The following is a 19,309-nucleotide window of genomic DNA, read 5'->3' as shown; positions in this document are numbered from 1 at the left end:
TTCCCAAAAATAGAAATGATTCAGTTATCTTGGAACTTCCCTAAATGGAAAATTGACTCAATTAACAAGGCACGGTGAGTATTTTATTAGAATTCGACGAGGTGACACTGAAAATTTTGGCTTAGCTCAAAGCATCAGAATCAATTTTCCAAAACACAATTGTAGAAAGCTTCATTTAAAGTGTTCTATTTTCACTGTTTTGTGATGGAGGCTAATGCAGACACGCCCTCACGATGGAGCTGTGTTCAACATCATGTTAAAGTAAAATGATTTGAAAGTGATGTAAGTTTCAGATCTCCTTGTTTGGAGTAAATATTTCTTTTTAATTCATGGAGGAATATTTTATTTAAAAGATGGGACTGATTGTGGCCTGATATATTTGAACTAAGTTTTCTGAAAGGTGTTTTAACTTCTGTTCCGATCGTCCAACACATTCTATACATGCCATGTTATAAAATAATATCATTGGTATACATTTGGTTGCATTTGTACAACTGGAATATGAGGTACCGTAAAACACTGTTCACAACTTCCCTATTTCATGGTAAACGACCTTGCTGTAACAGTGAAATTTACAAGTAGTGCCTGTTTTGGATATTTTTATGGTAGACCATATATGATTTTTGGAAACATTGGTCTTAGTATGCCCCTGCACTGTAAATGTACCATGTTTTTGACTGACTTAAAGGAGTAGACTCTACCCTTTGCTTTACTTATAGTAATAAATACCATCCTTAGGTACAAGTTCAATGCAGTTAGGTTGCATTTGGTTTCAGATCACTTGAGGACTTGAACCATCTTCAACGCCATATCTTGTACTAGTGCAATCATGAGAATAATGTCCAAGTCCATGCATGTTACTCTTTTGGCTCAATTAATCCTATAATTCATCTCTTTTGTGTTTGATTATTTTTATCAAATAACTTTCCAGGTATTTGGTTGTTTGCATTGCAGAATAATACTGAACACTATGATCACTGTTATGCGGATAATACCAAAATAGTACACATTTAACAAAATTCTACGAGCATCAAGAAAGAACAATTAGAAAAGCTTTATGCAGGAAATAAATAGCCATGCCCTCCTGGAACAAGATATAAATTGGTTAGCCGTTGAACACTTCTGGTAGTTACCTTTAGCTCTAACCTTTGTACGAGAGTTATGTATTGCTTTGAGCACTAACAACTCTTTCCCAAATTTTAACCGAGATAGGCATGTAACCATTTTCAGTGTGACTTATGCTTGATCTACATAGATCTGTATATTCTTGTAATATTTGTTTCTGTATGGCTTCTATTTGCCGTACTCATGCACCTATACATATAATCATGTGCAATTATACAAGGGCTGCTTCACTTTCCTTCCTCACATTGTTTTGCTTGATAAATCCCACATACAGGTCAGTCCCGACCCTATCACTGTCTGGAAGTGATACGCGCTGGAGAGTCTACAAGCGGGGAAGCAGGGAGGTAGTTTGGCCCAACCAAACGGCTGAGTAAAAGAAGGAGTCAAAGCTGGAAAATCTCGGCAGTAGTTAGATGATATTTCCTGATTTATTTCCTGATTTATTGTTGCATCTTTTTAGCATTATCAGTTATTTGTAAGCCTTTAAATATTGAGGAACCGAGAGAGGAAAAAGGCATCTTGGGAAATCAGTATTTTGGGCGTTTAGACGCAGGCCTCCTTGGTGAGGATTGTTCTCTCAATTCATTTCAATTCCAGTTAGTTTATCAATAAAGCCGGGTTCTTATTTCCTTTACACGCTGATTCTATCTGTGTCAACAATTAGTGTGTCCCGTAAAGTGACAGACTTGAGTACTCCCTGTGCTCGCATACTCCGGTGGCCTTAACTCTAACAAATTGGTGCGGTGACGATGGTGGTTGGTACTCGAAACACGGACTCCAGGTTGGACGGATTAGAGAGGGCGACCGGTGAATTGGAGAAAGGTGTGGATTCACTGCGGGAGTCAGTGGGCGTGCTGGACGCCCGGTCCCAAAAAACGGACGACCGGATCGCGGAGGTGGCTTCTCAACTCGAGATGCTCGTCGCTGAGTTGCGGAAATCCAGTGGCAAAACGGGATCAAATGCTGAGGAATCTTCGGACAACGTGGATTCTAATTCCACGGACAAGACCGCTGCGACACTTACTATGCCTCCCTTTGACGGTTCCGAGGCCGTCGGATGGCTGGCCAGGGCCGAGCAATACTTCTTGGTTTCGAATACCCCAGCTGCCAATCGAGTAAAGGTGGCGATGGTCGCGTTGGCAGGCCGAGCCCTACCTTGGTATCAGCTCTTGATCAAACGAACCCCTACTCTCTCTTGGGATCATTTTGTGCAAGAACTAATGAAACGCTTCGGAAACAACGGTGCTCTGGATGAATATGAAGCGTTCGCGGCTGTCCGCCATACCGGAACCCTTGCGGACTATGTAGCGGTTTTTGAATCGCGCCTCGCCTTGGTACCAGATTTGGCCTACCACCAATATCTGGGTTTCTTCTTGGCTGGCCTTCGTCCTGAAGTTCGGTTGCAAATGAGGGCAGCCAAAATCACGAACTATTCAGATGCGGTCCAGTTTGCTCTAGACAGTGATCAGACCCCCGGGTCTCAACCGCCGGCCTCCAGTCCCTCACTAAGCTCCAACCAGGCTGGCAGTTCGGTCTCTGCCCCTGGCCGGCCGGTCTCCAAAGGGTACTCCCATCTTTTTTCTTCTCAATCGGTCGGGGTACCTAACCGGAACCCATCGCGCCGGTTTCGGAACATGACGACGGAGGAATACCAGAAGCATCTCGCAGCAGGCACGTGCTTTCGTTGTGGCCTGAAGTTCGGCCCTACGCATCGTTGCCCCCCTAAGACACTCAACGTGTTGGTGTTTGACGAGGAGGAGGCCGACCCATCCGAAGGTTTGGAAGAGGAAGATGTTCCAGGAGAGTTGCAGCTATCAGAAATGTCCTCACACGGTTTGGATTCATCTCAAACCATGAAGCTTTGTGGATGTATTGGGCATCATAAGGTGCTGATTATGGTGGATAGTGGTGCTAGCCACTGCTTCATTTCGGACCACCTCGCAACCTCGCTGGCTTTGCGGGTGACTCCGACAATTCCTTACTCTGTCACACTAGGAGATGGGTCTAAGGTTCGGGCGACCGGAATATGCTGCGATGTCGCTCTAACCTTGGAATCTGAGGTGTTTACAGTTTCTTGCTACGTGTTTCCCCTGCGAAACATCGATGTCATCCTCGGTGTATCATGGTTGGCTTCTCTGGGGGATGTCACAGCAAACTGGAGTGATCTATCTATGAAGTTCTCGGTGCAAGGTCGATTGGTGTTGCTTCGGGGCGACCCCTCCCTGACTCGGCGGGCGTGCTCGGCCCGCGACATCCAGGCCCTCGACGTGGGCGATTCGTGCTGGGTTCTGCGCTCGATGATCAGTACCGTTTCATCCGACCAGTTTGGGCTCAGTGGAGCCTTATCAGCGAAAGAACAAGAGCAGCTGAGTAGGTTGACGGAACGGTTTCCGGCAGTCGTCAACACTCCCGTGTCACTCCCTCCGGCTCGGAAATCTGATCATCGCATCACCCTACAACCGGGGTCGTCGCCCGTGTCAGTCAGACCCTACAGATACAACCACCTGCAAAAAGATGAAATGGAGAAATTGGTGGCTGAAATGCTAGCATCCGGCGTTATCCAGCCTAGCACAAGCCCGTACTCAAGCCCGGTTCTCCTCGTGCGGAAGAAAGATGGATCGTGGAGGTTCTGTGTGGATTATCGCGAATTAAATAAGCGGACCGTGCCAGATAAGTACCCGATTCCGATTATCCAGGAATTACTCGATGAGTTACACGGCGCGCGGTGGTTTAGTAAGATCGATCTTCGGGCCGGTTATCATCAGATCCGCGTCGCAGCCTCGGATGTCCCAAAAACTGCATTTCGCACGCACTCGGGACACTATGAGTTTTTGGTAATGCCATTCGGCCTCACCAATGCTCCCGCCACGTTCCAAGGCCTCATGAATGACATCTTCCGCCCTTTTTTGCGGCGACACGTCCTGGTCTTCTTCGACGATATATTAATATACAGTAGCTCATGGGAAGCACATCTTCGACATCTGGAACAGGTTTTCCAGCTTCTCCAAACCCATTCGTTGGTGGTTAACCCGAAGAAGTGCGTGTTAGGCCGAACGGAGGTGGAGTACCTCGGCCATATTGTATCCTTCGCAGGGGTTAGAATGGATCCCTCCAAAGTCTCCGCTGTTATGCGCTGGCCGACCCCCTCCACCCTCAAGGGGATTCGCGGATTCCTGGGCCTCACCGGGTATTACCGCCGATTTATAAAAGATTATGGGAAAATTGCAGCCCCTCTCACTGCCTTGTTGAAGAAGGCAGAACCGACCCCACTTCGACGCACTTGGAGTTGGCCAGCCGAGGCGGACAAAGCCTTTCACGACTTGAAACACGCTCTCACGACAGCCCCCCTTCTCCGCACCCCAGATTTCTCTAAGGAATTTGTCGTCGAGTGCGATGCTTCCGGTCGTGGCCTCGGCGCGGTCCTAATGCAAGACCGCCAACCCGTCGCATACTTCAGCAAGATGTTGTCATCTCGTTGGCTCGCTAAATCAGCCTACGAAAAGGAACTTATGGCATTGGTACTCGCCATCCAGCATTGGCGCCCCTATCTCTTGGGCCGACGTTTTGTCGTCTACACAGATCAACGAAGCCTGCGGCAATTATTGGCGCACCCCTTGTCTACTCCGGCACAACAAAACTGGGCAGCCAAATTATTGGGGTATGACTTCTCAATTGTGTATAAGGAAGGACGGCTCAACCGGGCTGCTGATGCTCTCTCACGCCGGGACTCCGAGCAGCTGGAGTTGGCGGTTCTCTCTCGACCGGTTTGGGCAGACTGGTCTGCTGCGCAGTCTTCATTGGCAGCAGACGAACCGCTCCAGAGGATCAAATCGGAGCTGGAGGCCGGGCGACCGGCTGCACCACATTATGAGCTGGTTCACGGCATCCTTTTCTACAAGGGCCGTTTCGTTGTTCCTTCCAACTCTTCTTGGATCCCTAAACTGCTGGCAGAATTTCACATCACCCCAAGTGGGGGTCACGCAGGAGCCTACCGGACATATAGGCGCATTGCTTCAAACGTCTACTGGCCCGGCATGGTCAAGCATGTGACAAATTTCGTTGCGGCTTGCGCAACCTGTCAACGAAGCAAAACCGAGACCAAGGCCCCAGCGGGTCTCTTGACGCCATTACCCATTCCAGAGCGCATATGGGAGGATGTGAGTATGGATTTCTTATCAGGCCTGCCGAAGGCTGGGGGCGTGGACTGTGTGTTCGTGGTGGTCGACCGTTTATCTAAGTATGGCCACTTCATGGCCCTTCGCCACCCATTCTCCGCCAAGCAGGTAGCCGAGGTGTTTACTAAGGAGGTGGTCCGTCTACATGGGATTCCCCGGTCCATCGTCTCTGACCGTGATCCCATTTTTCTCAGCTCGTTTTGGCGCGAACTGTTTCGGGCAACAGGCACTCAACTCAAAATGAGCTCGGCTTACCACCCGGAGACGGATGGCCAAACGGAGGTGCTGAATCGCTCCCTTCAAACTTACTTGCGGTGCTTCTCTTCTGACCAGCCCAAACAATGGAATAAGTGGTTGGCATGGGCTGAATATTGTTACAACACCAGCACCCATTCCGCCTCCGGCATGTCCCCTTTCGAGGTAGTGTATGGTCGCCCTCCTCCCACAATCCATGACTTCCTACCTGGAGAAGTCCGCTCCCAAGCGGTCCTGGACAGCCTTCGCTCCAGGGACGAAATGTTGGTCCTACTAAAGGCTCATTTGGAACGGGCCCAGCAGCGGATGGTCGCCTCCGCCAACAAGCACCGAAGGGAGGTAGAGTTCGCCGTGGGCGACATGGTGTTTCTTAAGTTCCGCCCTCACAGGCAGACCACTCTTTTTTCGGCGCAGAATAGGAAGCTGGCCCCTCGATTTTTCGGGCCTTTTCGGGTGGGAGCGCGGATTGGCAGTACGGCCTATCGCTTGGAGCTACCAGCAGACTCTCGAATCCACCCGGTTTTCCACGTCTCCTTACTTAAACGAGCGATAGGTTCAGAGGTGCCCGTCCACAATTTACCTGCTTCACTGTGGGCCACAGATCCCCCGGTGCTTCCCGAGCAGGTACTGGATCGGCGTTCGGTGACTCGGGATGGGGAGTCGCATGACCAGGTCCTGATTCAGTGGCTCGGTCAGGAGGTTGACGATGCCACTTGGGTCGATGTGGCGGATATGCAAGGTCAATTTCCTCATTTCCGCCTTGAGGACAAGGCTTCTTCGACGGCGGGGGCAATTGATACGCGCTGGAGAGTCTACAAGCGGGGAAGCAGGGAGGTAGTTTGGCCCAACCAAACGGCTGAGTAAAAGAAGGAGTCAAAGCTGGAAAATCTCGGCAGTAGTTAGATGATATTTCCTGATTTATTTCCTGATTTATTGTTGCATCTTTTTAGCATTATCAGTTATTTGTAAGCCTTTAAATATTGAGGAACCGAGAGAGGAAAAAGGCATCTTGGGAAATCAGTATTTTGGGCGTTTAGACGCAGGCCTCCTTGGTGAGGATTGTTCTCTCAATTCATTTCAATTCCAGTTAGTTTATCAATAAAGCCGGGTTCTTATTTCCTTTACACGCTGATTCTATCTGTGTCAACAATTAGTGTGTCCCGTAAAGTGACAGACTTGAGTACTCCCTGTGCTCGCATACTCCGGTGGCCTTAACTCTAACAGGAAGTCTCGTGCTTCTACCACCTTCAGACATGCTTTTGACAAATTCAACCAAATTTCTCCAGTTCTCAGCTTCAAATAATCTCTTATTCATCCTTAAATAAGTAAATGCACTCAATGCGTTTCCTGAATCTGATCTACTTGTCGCCAACACTTGCGAAAATGCTCCTCCATCATACCTCTCCAGTGCATTCTCTCCTGCAAGTTCTGTTCCTGCAAGTTTAGTTGCCATCTTGACTTGCCTGACTAGACCTTCTGGCGAGCAGTTAGCTTCGTTCGGCTGCTCTCCATCCCTCATCTCCATACAAGTGAAGTTCAAGACAACACCATGTTTTGCCATCATTCTTGCTATCGGTAGGTAGCCATCTCTATGCCTTGTATTGTAGTATCCCGCTGTTAGCTCTGCTGCATGAGATCTTGTTTTGTAATGCCAATGAATTCCCGCCACTTTTCCAGATAGTTTGGCTCCAGTCCCTTGAAATATTTTATTTGCTGCGTTGAGCATCTTTTCTCCATGGTCAAGTAGCTTACCGGAGTACCACTCCATGAAAAACTGTCCATACTCACTATTCCACGTACCATCCCTCCGAAAAAAGCCAGTATCTTCAGGAAACTGGTTGTATTGTCCAGCATCATGAGGCCCTTGCTGTCCCCAGTCATCTTTCCCGATTGCCTCTGCTGCCGCTGCCAGCGAAGCTCTCATATACTGTTTTGGATAAACATGTCAGTAAACTAATGATACATGAACAAATTGAATTAATTTTATGTGGTAACTGGTAACCATTAAGGAATTACCTTGTCATAGCACTGGAATTCTCCTATTCCTGGAAATCTCCAGGTGCCATTGCTTTCTGGATAGGATGGATATCTTAGCTCTCCGCAGGGTCCCATCCCCACTTGGACCTCCTGATTATAAAAAAGAAATTTGGAGTTGTTTCAGTAGGTGAAAGCTATTGTCTGTTCTCTGTATTATGTAACATTAATATGTTATGAGACCTTAATACTCCCTCCGTCCACCAAAATTAGTCCCATGGGTGGACGACATGAGTTTCAATGAGAAATTGATAAAGTAAGAGAGAGAATGAGAAAAAAGTGGGTAAAGTATGAGAGAGGAGAAAAGGTGAGTAGAATAGTGTTAATAATTTGAAAGAAACTTTCCATTTTCGGATGAGACTATTTTTGTGGACACCCCAAAATGGAAATATGAGACTATTTAATTGACTTTAAGGATTTTCATAAGCCTAGAATGATCTACTAGTCAATTACATAGACATTATCTTAAGCATAGCACATGAACTATTCGAGCTCATAAGCAAGACAGTTCTTCTTTAAAGATCTTTCTTGTTGGGCTTGGCTTAGTTCTTTTCAAGCAGAATTGTAGCTTCATAACATATAGAGGCATAGAGCTTTAATAAAACATACAGAACTATTAAATCACTGAAAAGTAAAAAAAGCAGTTGAATATCTTGATCTTGATATTATTAGAAAATGTCTCATATAAAGACCTGTGAATTCAATCTAGTCCCAACATTTTTCATTCTGTATAGTGTAGTGGAACTCAGGTACCTTTAAAATCCTATTCATGCTACTCCTACTCTTACAGGAGTATATGTCAAATACACTCTTGTCTCTTATTTCATTTTGCACTACCATTGGAAATCTTAATCTTTTCAATTAGCTTTACTAATGCAATAAGCTAAGTAATACGGAATACTAACTAATACTCCTAAGTGATAAGGAACAGCTAGAATAGATTTAGAAGCCTTACCACAACAACGTCTCCAATGTAGTCCTTGAATCTCTTTCTGAAACTCCTCATGAAGTCAGAATAGACTTGGATTGGTGTTCTTCCTCTAAGGACAGCTAGTGAATCACAACCCAAGGATATATACTCTGGGTTGCGGCGACCTGATTTATCCGTGTAGACAAGGTCTGGATTTTTGCTAATCTCTTCAAGTACCCATGGTGGTAGAGGAATACTGCAATGACAATGCCACAAGATAAGTTATGCTATTAGTGAAGATTCTAGAGCAGGCTTCTTGTTTCATTTGAAATTTATGCCTTAATAAGAAGACCAGAAGAGGCATATTAACTGTTAGAGAGGGAAAGAGGTCATATGATACTTACGTGCAAGAATCTCCAACATTTCCTCCACACTGATGAAAAGACATGACGACTTGAAGCTTCAAGCCGATCTTCTTGACCATCTTTATGAGTTCAGTATAGCCTTCCCAATTGTATTTCAGAGGTCCATCCTTTTCTACCAGACCCCACCACACATCAACCATAACTCCTTCAACTCCTGCGCTTTTCAAGGCCATCAAACTAGCTAACATTGCTCTAGGTTTGTTAAGAGCCCCCCCTAGAGATATTGTGTCAAGTGGTAGCATGACGAAAACAGGCACCCTCAAATTGTCATGGCTATGACTGTGAGGAACTGTCATTCCATGAAGTTTCTCCCCCAGCTCATTCATTCCTTCTGAATATGAAGAGATTCCTTCTGCCGGAGAAAGTTGGGCTTCATGCGTTGAATTCTTTGCTCGCTGCTGGCTTGATGGTTGTTTCATCTGAGAAAAACTAATTGCACTAGTGAAATCATCAGAAGTTCTACAACTCCTGTTATCTTTAGATTTGATAAAAGAGGTGGAAGAATGAAGTGTTAAAGCCATTGTTCTCTTTTGCTGAGTAAAGAGATATGGAAAGAATGGAGGCTGCTGGTGTTTATATATAAAGATAACCAATTGCTGACACTAACAAGACAATTTTGGTGGGCTCTAGTTTGAAAAGGTAAAAGTGCAAAAGATCAAACCAGTCGCTTTACCTTTTCAGAGGACGCGCTTACACTTTTCACATCTCAAAACCCTTATTGGGTGAAAGAATATGCTGTGATTTCAAGATTTTCCTAAATAAGATGCAGGATTCCTAAGATGCATCATTTTAAAATGTGATGATCCTACTTTATTATTGATAATCTAACTAGAACTCGCATGGAAGATTTGGTAATCTCATCTTTGCAGGTCCACTCAGATTAAAGTCACATTGTTATATTACGATACATTCTACCCTAGAAACTATCATACATACACCGTTGATGCATACTTGTTGCTGCTCACAGATTTGCATGAACAGGAAGAAAGGTTAACTCTCTTAAGTGTCTCGAATTAGTCGAATATAGATGTTGTTAATCAGTATGCTTTCACTATTGTTATATCACCAGTAGCTAGCAATGGCGTTTAATGTGCAGTCATGTGTGTTTACTTCTTCAAATGATATGAAGAAAGATATTTATGAGTACCCCCAGATATTTGTTAGCATAGCATTATTTATGGTTTTGGTTGAGGGATGGTGGTCGCATATTCTAATTTTTGATATTTTTTAATGGAATCTACTTGGAAAGAGGTTAAATCAAAGTGTTGGGGTTAAATTAGCAAATGTAGCTGTTTTGAGTGTCAGCCACATCTGTTTAATATGTGGCTTTCTTTGTTTGTGCCCCACCGACTTTTCTAATTTGGCCTTTGTTAAAGAAGACACAATGCATATGAGTGGATGTGGATAATCTGCAATTTTGTAATTTCTTTTGTTAGTATGTTAAATTGTGTGTTATTTGTTAAGATAAGCATGAAAAAATGATCTTCTTTTGAGCTGGAATTTGTGGTTGTATGCAAAGTCTATGGTTGGATAATTATCAGAATTCCTTTCTTTGTTATTAGAGATAACTACTCCACTTGAGCATCGATCTATATGTCTACGTGGTTTGATTGATGGTTCTAATTGAGTTAGGACACCACTTATTCCGCATTTAACAGAGCTCATAGGTGTAATAGGACTGAGTTGAGCTGAGCTGAATATTGTCATGCTCAACCCTGGTTCGTTTAGTTAGCGAGATTTATGGAACGCGCTTAGAGCTTGTATCGAACCAAACTTCAAATAACTCTTGTGACGGCTTGGTTCATTTACTACTCAAACATCTTATCCTTCAAATATTCGATACTCCCCCGCTCCACAAAGGACAATAGTTCTATGAGTGAGTGATATGAGTTTTTAAAAAGTGAGTTGGACTGTTTCTTGTAGACTGATGTAGTATTGAATATTTGAGGATAAGATGATCAAACAAGTTTATTACTGCATATGGTTTGAATAAGGGTGTGATTAAATACAAAACATGACAACTGATTCTCTTTCATTTACAAATTTATAGTTGAATTTATTAATTAATTGACCCAAAAATTAGATCTTCGCACACATTTGGCATGGTGCTAGAACCTAGGACATATACCACTTAGTTTAACAATTTTTTTAGTTTACTTACCATTACTGTGGCAGCAGGTTTCTCCACATAAATACACATTGTGTTCCATTATTTTCATGTCTTACAAGGTTGACATTTCTTTTCTTTTTCTGAGGAATTTGATTCATTGATAGGTTTTGATTGAAATAGATTCATATAGACCAACGTCAAAACATACTAATTAACCAGTCCTCTATTTGTAGTGGCTTATGCTGTAAATGATTTCCAAATGTGAAAGAAAAGGAAACAATGTCAATTATGTGCAGACATTGTTGGTCATAGTTAAGGCAATTTGATTGTACAAAATAAACGATGGCCAGCTGCCTAAACATCGACAGTTTTGGATGTTAGCACTTAGCAATGGTGTGAGAATGTTTTGTGGTTGGAGTGAATCTTATCTTAAATTTTGAATTTCACCCAACTTGCTTTTATAGAAAATTTGCCCCACCTCATAATTGTTAATTTTAAATGAATCATTTTCTCGTTAATAGAAAGTGACTAATAATCTTTTCTAGTATTGCGACTGTGATGATAAAGCGCAAAAATTTGCTATATTTTGTGGATAAGAAATTGTCAAAATTTGACATTTGGGAGTATGGTTGATTAGTATAAATTTTTTATTTCTTTAAAATATTCTCACACTTTCCAGAAGAAAATGAAATAAACATTTTTCCTCCTCGGTCATTGTTGTTTTAGAAGGCGCGTTCTCTCTCGTTGAATTACAATTTTGCAACATGAATTTATCAACTAATAATAAGAGAATTATAATTTTATTCATAAAATTTGTAATTAGTTGCAAATTAGACTCAAGTTCTTTAGAGCATATCATTATTTTTTGTTAGGATCGTCAACTGCAACATTAGTTAGATATTGTCCGCTTTGGGTCATGCCCGCACGGATTTGTTTTTGGGTCACTCCCAAAAGACCTCAAACTAATTGGGGTTGGACAGGAATTATATACACCTACCAACTTCCCATACTCATCCGATGTGGAATGAGAGTGTACCCCAACATTTTTTAACCTCCTGATTAGTTTAAAACCATCCATTCTAAATTTCTAATATATAATCTGAGTTCGAAGTTGAGATTTATACATTTTACTTCAACATCAGAATTCACAAATAATTGATGGCTTTTGAAGTAATTTGTTCTCCCTTGTTGACAGTTTTATTATCGGATATACAAGTTTGAGGTAGAGTTCGAGCTTTTGGTTCGTTGAAATTGCAATTTCAAATCAGAATAATTTGGGATTTAAAGTATAAATAATGCTTATTCCTGTAGGATAGTTAAGTTCTTTTGAACAAAAATTTTAGCTCAAGCATTTAAGCAATAGTGGCTAGAGATGATTAATTTTAATTGTATAGCCATGTGGTCATTTATCAAAAGTTACATTTACGCAATTAGGTCAAATTCCAACGCCTATTTAAAAAAAGGCCCACGTTAAGAGTAAATTAAAATTCTAAAATTTATTAAGGGCCAAAATCACATTATTTTAGTTCTTTTAAACATTTTGTTTTGTTTGTAGCCACTAAATTATGGAGTGGGTCCTTTTTTTAATTTTCCCGCCCATTCATCACATTTTGTACAAAAGTAAAATCAGAAGAGTAACAAAAAATGAGTACTCACCGCAAAAAATTGATTTACTATTAAAGTTAAAGAGAAATACGATGAAAATATGGGTGATGCATTTGAAATGCAGACTTTTGTCTGTTTCTTTTATTTTGCCCTTTCTTTCTTTCTTTCTTTCTTCCAAATATGTGTCGGCTCTAATGAAGATGTTATTTATCTTGAACTTAATTTGGCTATTAAATGGATAAAATAGTAATCTATATTATTTTATCGTATGGTGAGTACAAAATGAGTGAATCATGGTGAAATGTAAAGCAAGAAATACAAATAATGCCTTCTTTGTGAAACATGTTTTTCTTTGCGAAAATACTGCATTCAGAAAAATGAAATTTTCGGTTATGGGATCCGAACCCCAAAACCAGAAATTGATGAATACAGAAATTGAAATTGAAATTGAAATTGAATTTGCGACTAATAAATAACGATGAAAACGTGTGTAGGAGGAGTTAATTGCACCGTCGAAATTGAGTATTCGTGCCTAACTTTTGACTTTGAGATTTCAAACGTTCTCAATTAGTACTAATATTCTAATAATAAGTCGTCAAATAATAAAATACCCATAATTAAAAATACTCCTGATAAAAGTTATTAGCACAATGATAGTCCTTCTCCCGTCCCATAACAATATGTACTTTCTAACTCTTTGATGAGGTGAGACACATTCTTCATTAACAATACTTTAATTACTTTTTCTCTTTACTTTTCTCTTACTTTATCATATTCTTTTGAGACGAATGGAATATTATTTTGACTAAACTCTAAAATTGGTCATATATATTTGTGCAAAATTTTTTGATCCTACACATTTGTTAGCTTATGATCCTAAAGAATATAATTTGGTGTATATTTAATGACTCCGTAAAAAAAATTAACGATCAACTATATTTTGACTTGATTGATGGCTTAAATATGGATCAAAACTTATTCTTTAGGACCCAAAGCTAACACACTTAAAATGTATAGGACTACAAAGATTTTGTGCAAATGTAAGGGACCAACTTTAAACTTTAAACGTTGTTGATTTTTACGAAATTATTAAATATGAACCAAAATATATTATTTAGGACCAAAAGCTAACACACTTAATAGGATATAAGACAACCTAATTTTTTTGTTGAATAAATGTTAGGATTCAATTTTGGACTTTATTTTTAAAATTTATACACTTATATCTTTTTGGATATAAAAAGTACTGATTATTTTTTAATGTGTATAGTTTTCAGTACAAAAACTACAACAATTTTATTTTAAGTAATCTACGAATTTGTCTATAGATCTGTATTTTGGGTTTGAATTAGATACAGACATTGTTAAAGATTACAAAATCTTTAAGTATAGAATACGTTTCAAATTTTCAATATGGATTATAAGTAGAGATGGATTCAAGAGATTTAAACATGCAAAATCAAGTTGTAAAGAAAAATTTAACATATGCCCCAGAAATAAGAAGAAAATAAGGTGGTACAATGGGTTCAACGAAAATAGGCGGTACAACCATATTTTTTGTAGATGGAATGAGTATTGCTAAGATCAAATATGTTAGGTTCGAGTCTCACAAATATTCTATTGGTCTGGCTCCATCACACTGAATTTTCTAAATATGGTTTGTAGACTATTGCACGAGGACATGCAACCAATATATAATGACATTGACTGCCAATTTCCATAAACACAATAAAATGGCAAACTGAAAGCAGTCGTTCTGTTCAAACTCAGCTGTAAGATAGTTAGGTTTGATGTATTGCAATGACAGCAACTCAAATATCTTGGTACATTCATAAGATATTTTCAGGTAGCACTACGTGTTGTTGTTGTCATTCATAAGATATTTTCACAAGACATGTGATCCAACTACGCTCTGATATTTTATGCAACAATTATAGCTTTTGCAGTTGATATTTTTATTTATGAAACAATGATATAGCATTAGCATCTGTGGTTGTCATTTCCTTGAACTTGAGGGAGAGAGAGAGAGAGATCACATACATGCACTGCAAGTTTGTTGGCTGAATACATATTCCAATAGCATACTGTTTGGTTTGAAGAAAATAGTCTAATAATACATCATTAGATCCTCACTTATTCCGACACACTAATATAAGATACATTACATAACATTAAATGGTAACGATAAGCAGCCCCAAGTAGAAGCACTTTGATGTGAATTTAAGAATCTGCGACAGGAAAAGCAGAGCCAATTCTGTTGCCGAGACGATAGCACTTGATATTCACAGGGTATGGACCAAGTTCAACATGGTTTTCTTCCTGTCCCAGATAGAAGCATAGAGTGTAGATTGCAAACTCAAATTCAGGGCTCACTCCCACCAATGTGCTCGACACTGACTTCAGAACACCATTCCATTCGAACTGAATGGTAAGCAGATGCGATTCAGAGTCCGGCTGCAACAAATGGGAAAGAAATTACAATTTTTGAAATAGACAAAAAGGGCAACAGTTCGTCTCAGTTATACAGTTGAAGATTTCTTACACAGAAACATGTGAATGTTAAACACCTGTCTGTATAATCAACCAATGCGGCACTCTCAGAATCTAGAAATGTTAGTCGATTCTACCCTCAATGCATATATAACCATATAACTTCTACAGATAAAAATAATTTCCATCTACTATGCCCTATATATACTTAGTATTAATGATCAAGCTAGCAGTTTGTTGTTGATAAAGACATCCAACTTTAATATAGTTGGAGAAGCTTCTGGTTAATGTTTAGAAAAGCAGCATCCAACACTTCATCCACAACTTGAGAGATAAATAACACAATCGTAAAAATGAAGGATAGAAAAGGATCAAAATGGCGAGAGAGCAGAAACATCCAACACTTCAGCCACAGCTTATGCATGATTGTCTTAGTCATCTAGATTGGAAAACATTATTCGTGATGAGCTGAGAGCTTTAGGGAAATGGATATGGGGAATTAGACAGCTGATGGATATTCACATCCAAACATATATTTCATGGTAGACGGGGATTTGGGCTATGCAGTTTTTCATAGAAGGGAACTTACAGCAATATTTATCCACATTCCATAAACACAATTCAAGATAGTATTACAAGATTTTATCAGTAGAGGAGGTTAGTGAAGTAAAAATCAACAGGACATTCCATAAGGAATGGTTTCATATTGCACGACCTGCTCAAGACACAAAAGTTGGCTGATTGAAAGTAAATTACTTACTGTGTTCCCACGCCTTCGAGGAAAAATATAGCCCTGATAGTTAACTCTCCCCTTAGCCTCTTCTAAGTAGAACTGAAGGGAAAAATGCAGTAGAGTTAGAAGAAGATACTAAGTTAAGAGTATGAGCATAAGGACATGACTGGAATTCGAAGAACTGGAGCTAATGCAAGCAATGTGGTTACAATATTCATGTGCATGGATTTAATGGTAGCAGTACAAGAGAGAGGTCATGTTTTATTTTTTTGAAATTCTCAATCAATGGTGGAAAATCAAAGAGTTAGTACTCTTTCCATTCTTTTGATTCACTAACTAAAACTAGAGTATCCGCCTCAAATTACTCGGTAGTCACAGAAAATAATCTTCTACAAAGAAATTGTCATAGTACACAAATGCGTTCGCATCATCCAAGTAAAAGATTTAGTAGACCAGATAACTGTAGATTGTTACCTGAATCCAGTTATGAAATCCTGAGACTTCTTGCTCTCCCCGTTGTTTGATTTCTCCAACAAAAACATGCTCAAAAGCCGATGAACTACCAGATGTACCTCCTCGGCCATAAAGATCAAACCAAAAACTTGCAAGCATTCTCTTAAAATCCTCATAGTTCTCTGATATAACCCCCTTTGCTGACAGATACTTGTGAAGGTATTTAATTACAGCAGTTCGGCTTATCTCTTCTATGAATGCCTTTTGCTCTTGCTTCTCTTCAGAAGTCACAACTTCTTTGCACCCCTGCTCTGGATTATAATTATCAAGAAGAGCACAGAAACGTGAATATGTAGGAATCCTGAAGATATCTTCACTCAGCCAGGTAAATAAGCTAGCATCTGCCATGTCTTCCTTTTGATAAACCTTCTTTCCTTCGCCACAATCAATCTCATAATCCTTCCCAGGAACTAAGCGATTTGAATCAAGATCCCACAGCTTGTTAAGAGCCTTTCCTATATCAGCAAGTTCTTCTTCTGAGGGTTCTATGCCAGTGCCATAATCAACGTCACCTGAATATTCTTGCTCATCGATGGGGCGCTTGTAATTATTCCACTGGTTTTTAGGAACCTAAACAACAGAGATAAATAGTTCATGAAATATGGTATAACAAAATGTTTTCATAAAATGGCTACCATGTGGCTATTTGTGCTTCTGTGGACTTTAGACAAAAATAGTAAGAGAATTGGGTAATCAATGAAGTCATTCTATTATCTTACACTTACTATTATTCAATTTTGTGCACAAGAAAGTCACCTTCTGTGCAAATGGTTACTAAAATATAAGCATCAAACAACAAAGAAGTGGCAATACAATGCCACAACAAACAGAGTCCAGTCTTTTACTAATATCAATGGAAACAACAACAGTCTATGTTTGTTAAAGTTCTAAAGATACCTTGTGATTCTTCTTTGAAGGTGGCTTCCGGCCCACAGTCTCCCACCCATCATCATTTGTCTCTCCATACTGCAACATAAAACCAAAAGTAAACGTAAAATATCTGAAGTGAAACCTACCTTGTGAAGATATTTTGATTCCCGAGGTACTAAAAGAAAGAGTGTGATTTTGACTAAGACAATAAAGATGTGGCAAAGAACACAAAGAATGGGAGATATATGCACAAATTCGTGAATTGGCATATGAGAAAATAAAGAGACTAATTGTAAGTTAGGTGATCATTAAAGCTAGAGTAAGAAGGGACGAACAGTCCCTTTTGGGGATGGCCTAGGGATGCAATGAGTGGTTGAATCCAACCAATGTCTCTATAGGTATAAGCATGTCATACCATTTGCAGACAGGAGCCGATCTAAACCCTGACCCTAGGATCATCCAGGAAATTCACTTTTTTATTATTCTAGTTTAGCTCATTCATTTTTCAAAATCCTAGCTCCTTCTCTGTTTCAAGTATTACACATGTGGCTTACCAGTGCACACATTGAATATAGCAGTTGCGATTACTCGTAAACACAATAAAACTAAAAATTAAAATAAAAGAAGAAAATGAGACCTCCTGGGTTGTAGCTGCAGGGCGCGATCCTCCTGATCCCCACTCATTTCTTCGTGACTGCCGCTGCTCCCTTTGCTCATTAATCTCCTTCCGCTGCATACAGTTATAGTACTACATTTACAACAATCTGAGTTCTACACAATTTAAGGAAACAGGGGAGAATAATTACTGGTGCGTTGTGCGAAGCAGGTCTACGATTAGTCTGATCTTCTTCCTCCTGCTCCCCGCCAACCACCTGCGCATTTTAGTCCGGATCAGATCAATAAAATCTCAACAGATTGATAGATGAGTAGAAACCTCAGCCCAAGTGGATCTGGATCGTTCATCGCGACTATCATCATCATCATCATCACGACCGTGATTAGGATTCAGAACTGCATCAGTGAGTCCGCGTATTAAACCCTCCATTTCCGATGTGAGATTTTGTTGAGGAAATGATTGAAGAAGATCAAAAGATATAAATTGAGTGAGTTGGTGGTTATAGCCACAAGATTTTTATATTGATTCATCCAATCATATGAGCTAAATTAATTTTAGTTGCTGCCGACGCTACCTACATAACTGTCTATTTGACTTCACCAACTAAACTAAAGAAAAATATGAGGCATATTGATTTTGTGATCCATTATTTTGCATAGTTATTATTATTATTATAATTTTTTTAATTATTATTATTATTATTATTATTATTATTTGTGAACTCAATTGTCACGTGTCAGCAAAATTATTTGATAAAAGTACTCCTAGATACTAAACTAATAAATAGTCGATTAGAAGTAAATGTCATATTTCTATAGAGTTTTTCGGCAATAGTCTGGTGGAATTTATTTTAAGTTTTTCGGCAAATAGTCTAGTTGAATTTATTTTGAGTATTCGATGAATAGATATTATTGATTGATTAAAAATAATAGTAGTATTCGATGACTAGATATATAGATTGATAAAAAATAATATTGAGTATTTGATGAATAGTTATATATTATTAATTGATAAAATATAATACTCTCTTCGTCCCTTTATAGTAGAAGCGTTTCATTTTGAGCACTCGTTTTGAAAAAATTATAATAAATAGTTAAATGGTAAAAAAAGTAAAGTAAAAAAAAGAATAATATAGTTAAGAGTCTTCTCTATATTATTTTTTTTATCTTATTTTACATCTTTCCGATTTTAATTATTTATTATCATTTTTTCAAAACGAGTGCTCAAAATGAAACGCCTCTAGTACAGAGGGACGGAGGGAGTACTCTTTATTTAGTATTTGATGAATAAGATGACAAATAGACTCAAAATTAGGGATGCTAATCCAACCGAAATCCGTGGATCGGTCCGTATAGCCCAATAAAATTATAGGGTTAGGGATGTAATTTCACAATCCGAATACAAAATACAGGTTAGTCCGAATGGGTTGCGGGTTGGTCCGACGTGTT

The 19,309-nt window shown here is 39.9% G+C and overlaps 2 protein-coding genes across 3 annotated transcripts; both read right to left on the bottom strand.

Moving 5' to 3' along the window:
• Positions 1-983: 983 nt before the first annotated feature.
• LOC121766396 (beta-amylase 3, chloroplastic-like) lies at positions 984-9,470 on the bottom strand. Of its 2 annotated transcripts, none has more exons than XM_042162687.1 (5): positions 8,904-9,470; positions 8,545-8,755; positions 7,572-7,682; positions 6,780-7,482; positions 984-1,425 (listed from the first exon to the last, which is right to left on the bottom strand). In XM_042162687.1, the coding sequence occupies exons 1-5, from the start codon at positions 9,443-9,445 to the stop codon at positions 1,337-1,339; spliced, it is 1,656 nt and encodes a 551-aa protein (XP_042018621.1). In that variant the 5' UTR covers positions 9,446-9,470; the 3' UTR covers positions 984-1,336. The 2 variants fall into 2 exon arrangements, with proteins under 2 accessions (XP_042018621.1, XP_042018622.1); XM_042162688.1 differs by lacking the exon at positions 984-1,425 and adding an exon at positions 1,707-1,845 and having other exon boundaries at positions 6,766-7,482.
• A 5,221-nt stretch (positions 9,471-14,691) lies between these two features.
• On the bottom strand, positions 14,692-18,384 carry LOC121767297 (poly(U)-specific endoribonuclease-B-like). Its single transcript, XM_042163539.1, has 7 exons — positions 18,180-18,384; positions 18,052-18,117; positions 17,883-17,975; positions 17,273-17,341; positions 16,337-16,945; positions 15,890-15,961; positions 14,692-15,093 (listed from the first exon to the last, which is right to left on the bottom strand). Exons 1-7 carry the CDS (start codon positions 18,288-18,290, stop codon positions 14,860-14,862), a joined length of 1,254 nt encoding a protein of 417 aa, XP_042019473.1. The 5' UTR covers positions 18,291-18,384; the 3' UTR covers positions 14,692-14,859.
• Positions 18,385-19,309: the final 925 nt, after the last annotated feature.

This window comes from Salvia splendens, chromosome 15, assembly GCF_004379255.2.
Source record: "Salvia splendens isolate huo1 chromosome 15, SspV2, whole genome shotgun sequence".
In the NCBI taxonomy this organism is placed as follows: Eukaryota; Viridiplantae; Streptophyta; class Magnoliopsida; order Lamiales; family Lamiaceae; genus Salvia; species Salvia splendens.
This window is presented reverse-complemented; position numbering and strand designations above follow the sequence as displayed.

What these genes read in the sequence shown, in the direction of transcription:
- LOC121766396 (XM_042162687.1), bottom strand. Translation starts at nt 9,445, where the DNA reads ATGGCTTTAACACTTCATTCTTCCACCTCTTTTATCAAATCTAAAGAT. An exon ending in AATGTTGGAGATTCTTGCAC is followed by an intron (nt 8,756 to 8,903) that starts GTAAGTATCATA and finishes TTGTCATTGCAG; the next exon opens with TATTCCTCTACCACCATGGG. An exon ending in AATTCCAGTGCTATGACAAG is followed by an intron (nt 7,483 to 7,571) that starts GTAATTCCTTAA and finishes TATCCAAAACAG; the next exon opens with TATATGAGAGCTTCGCTGGC.
- LOC121767297 (XM_042163539.1), bottom strand. Translation starts at nt 18,290, where the DNA reads ATGGAGGGTTTAATACGCGGACTCACTGATGCAGTTCTGAATCCTAAT. An exon ending in CTGCTTCGCACAACGCACCA is followed by an intron (nt 17,976 to 18,051) that starts GTAATTATTCTC and finishes AACTGTATGCAG; the next exon opens with CGGAAGGAGATTAATGAGCA. An exon ending in CTTCAAAGAAGAATCACAAG is followed by an intron (nt 16,946 to 17,272) that starts GTATCTTTAGAA and finishes TCTGTTGTTTAG; the next exon opens with GTTCCTAAAAACCAGTGGAA.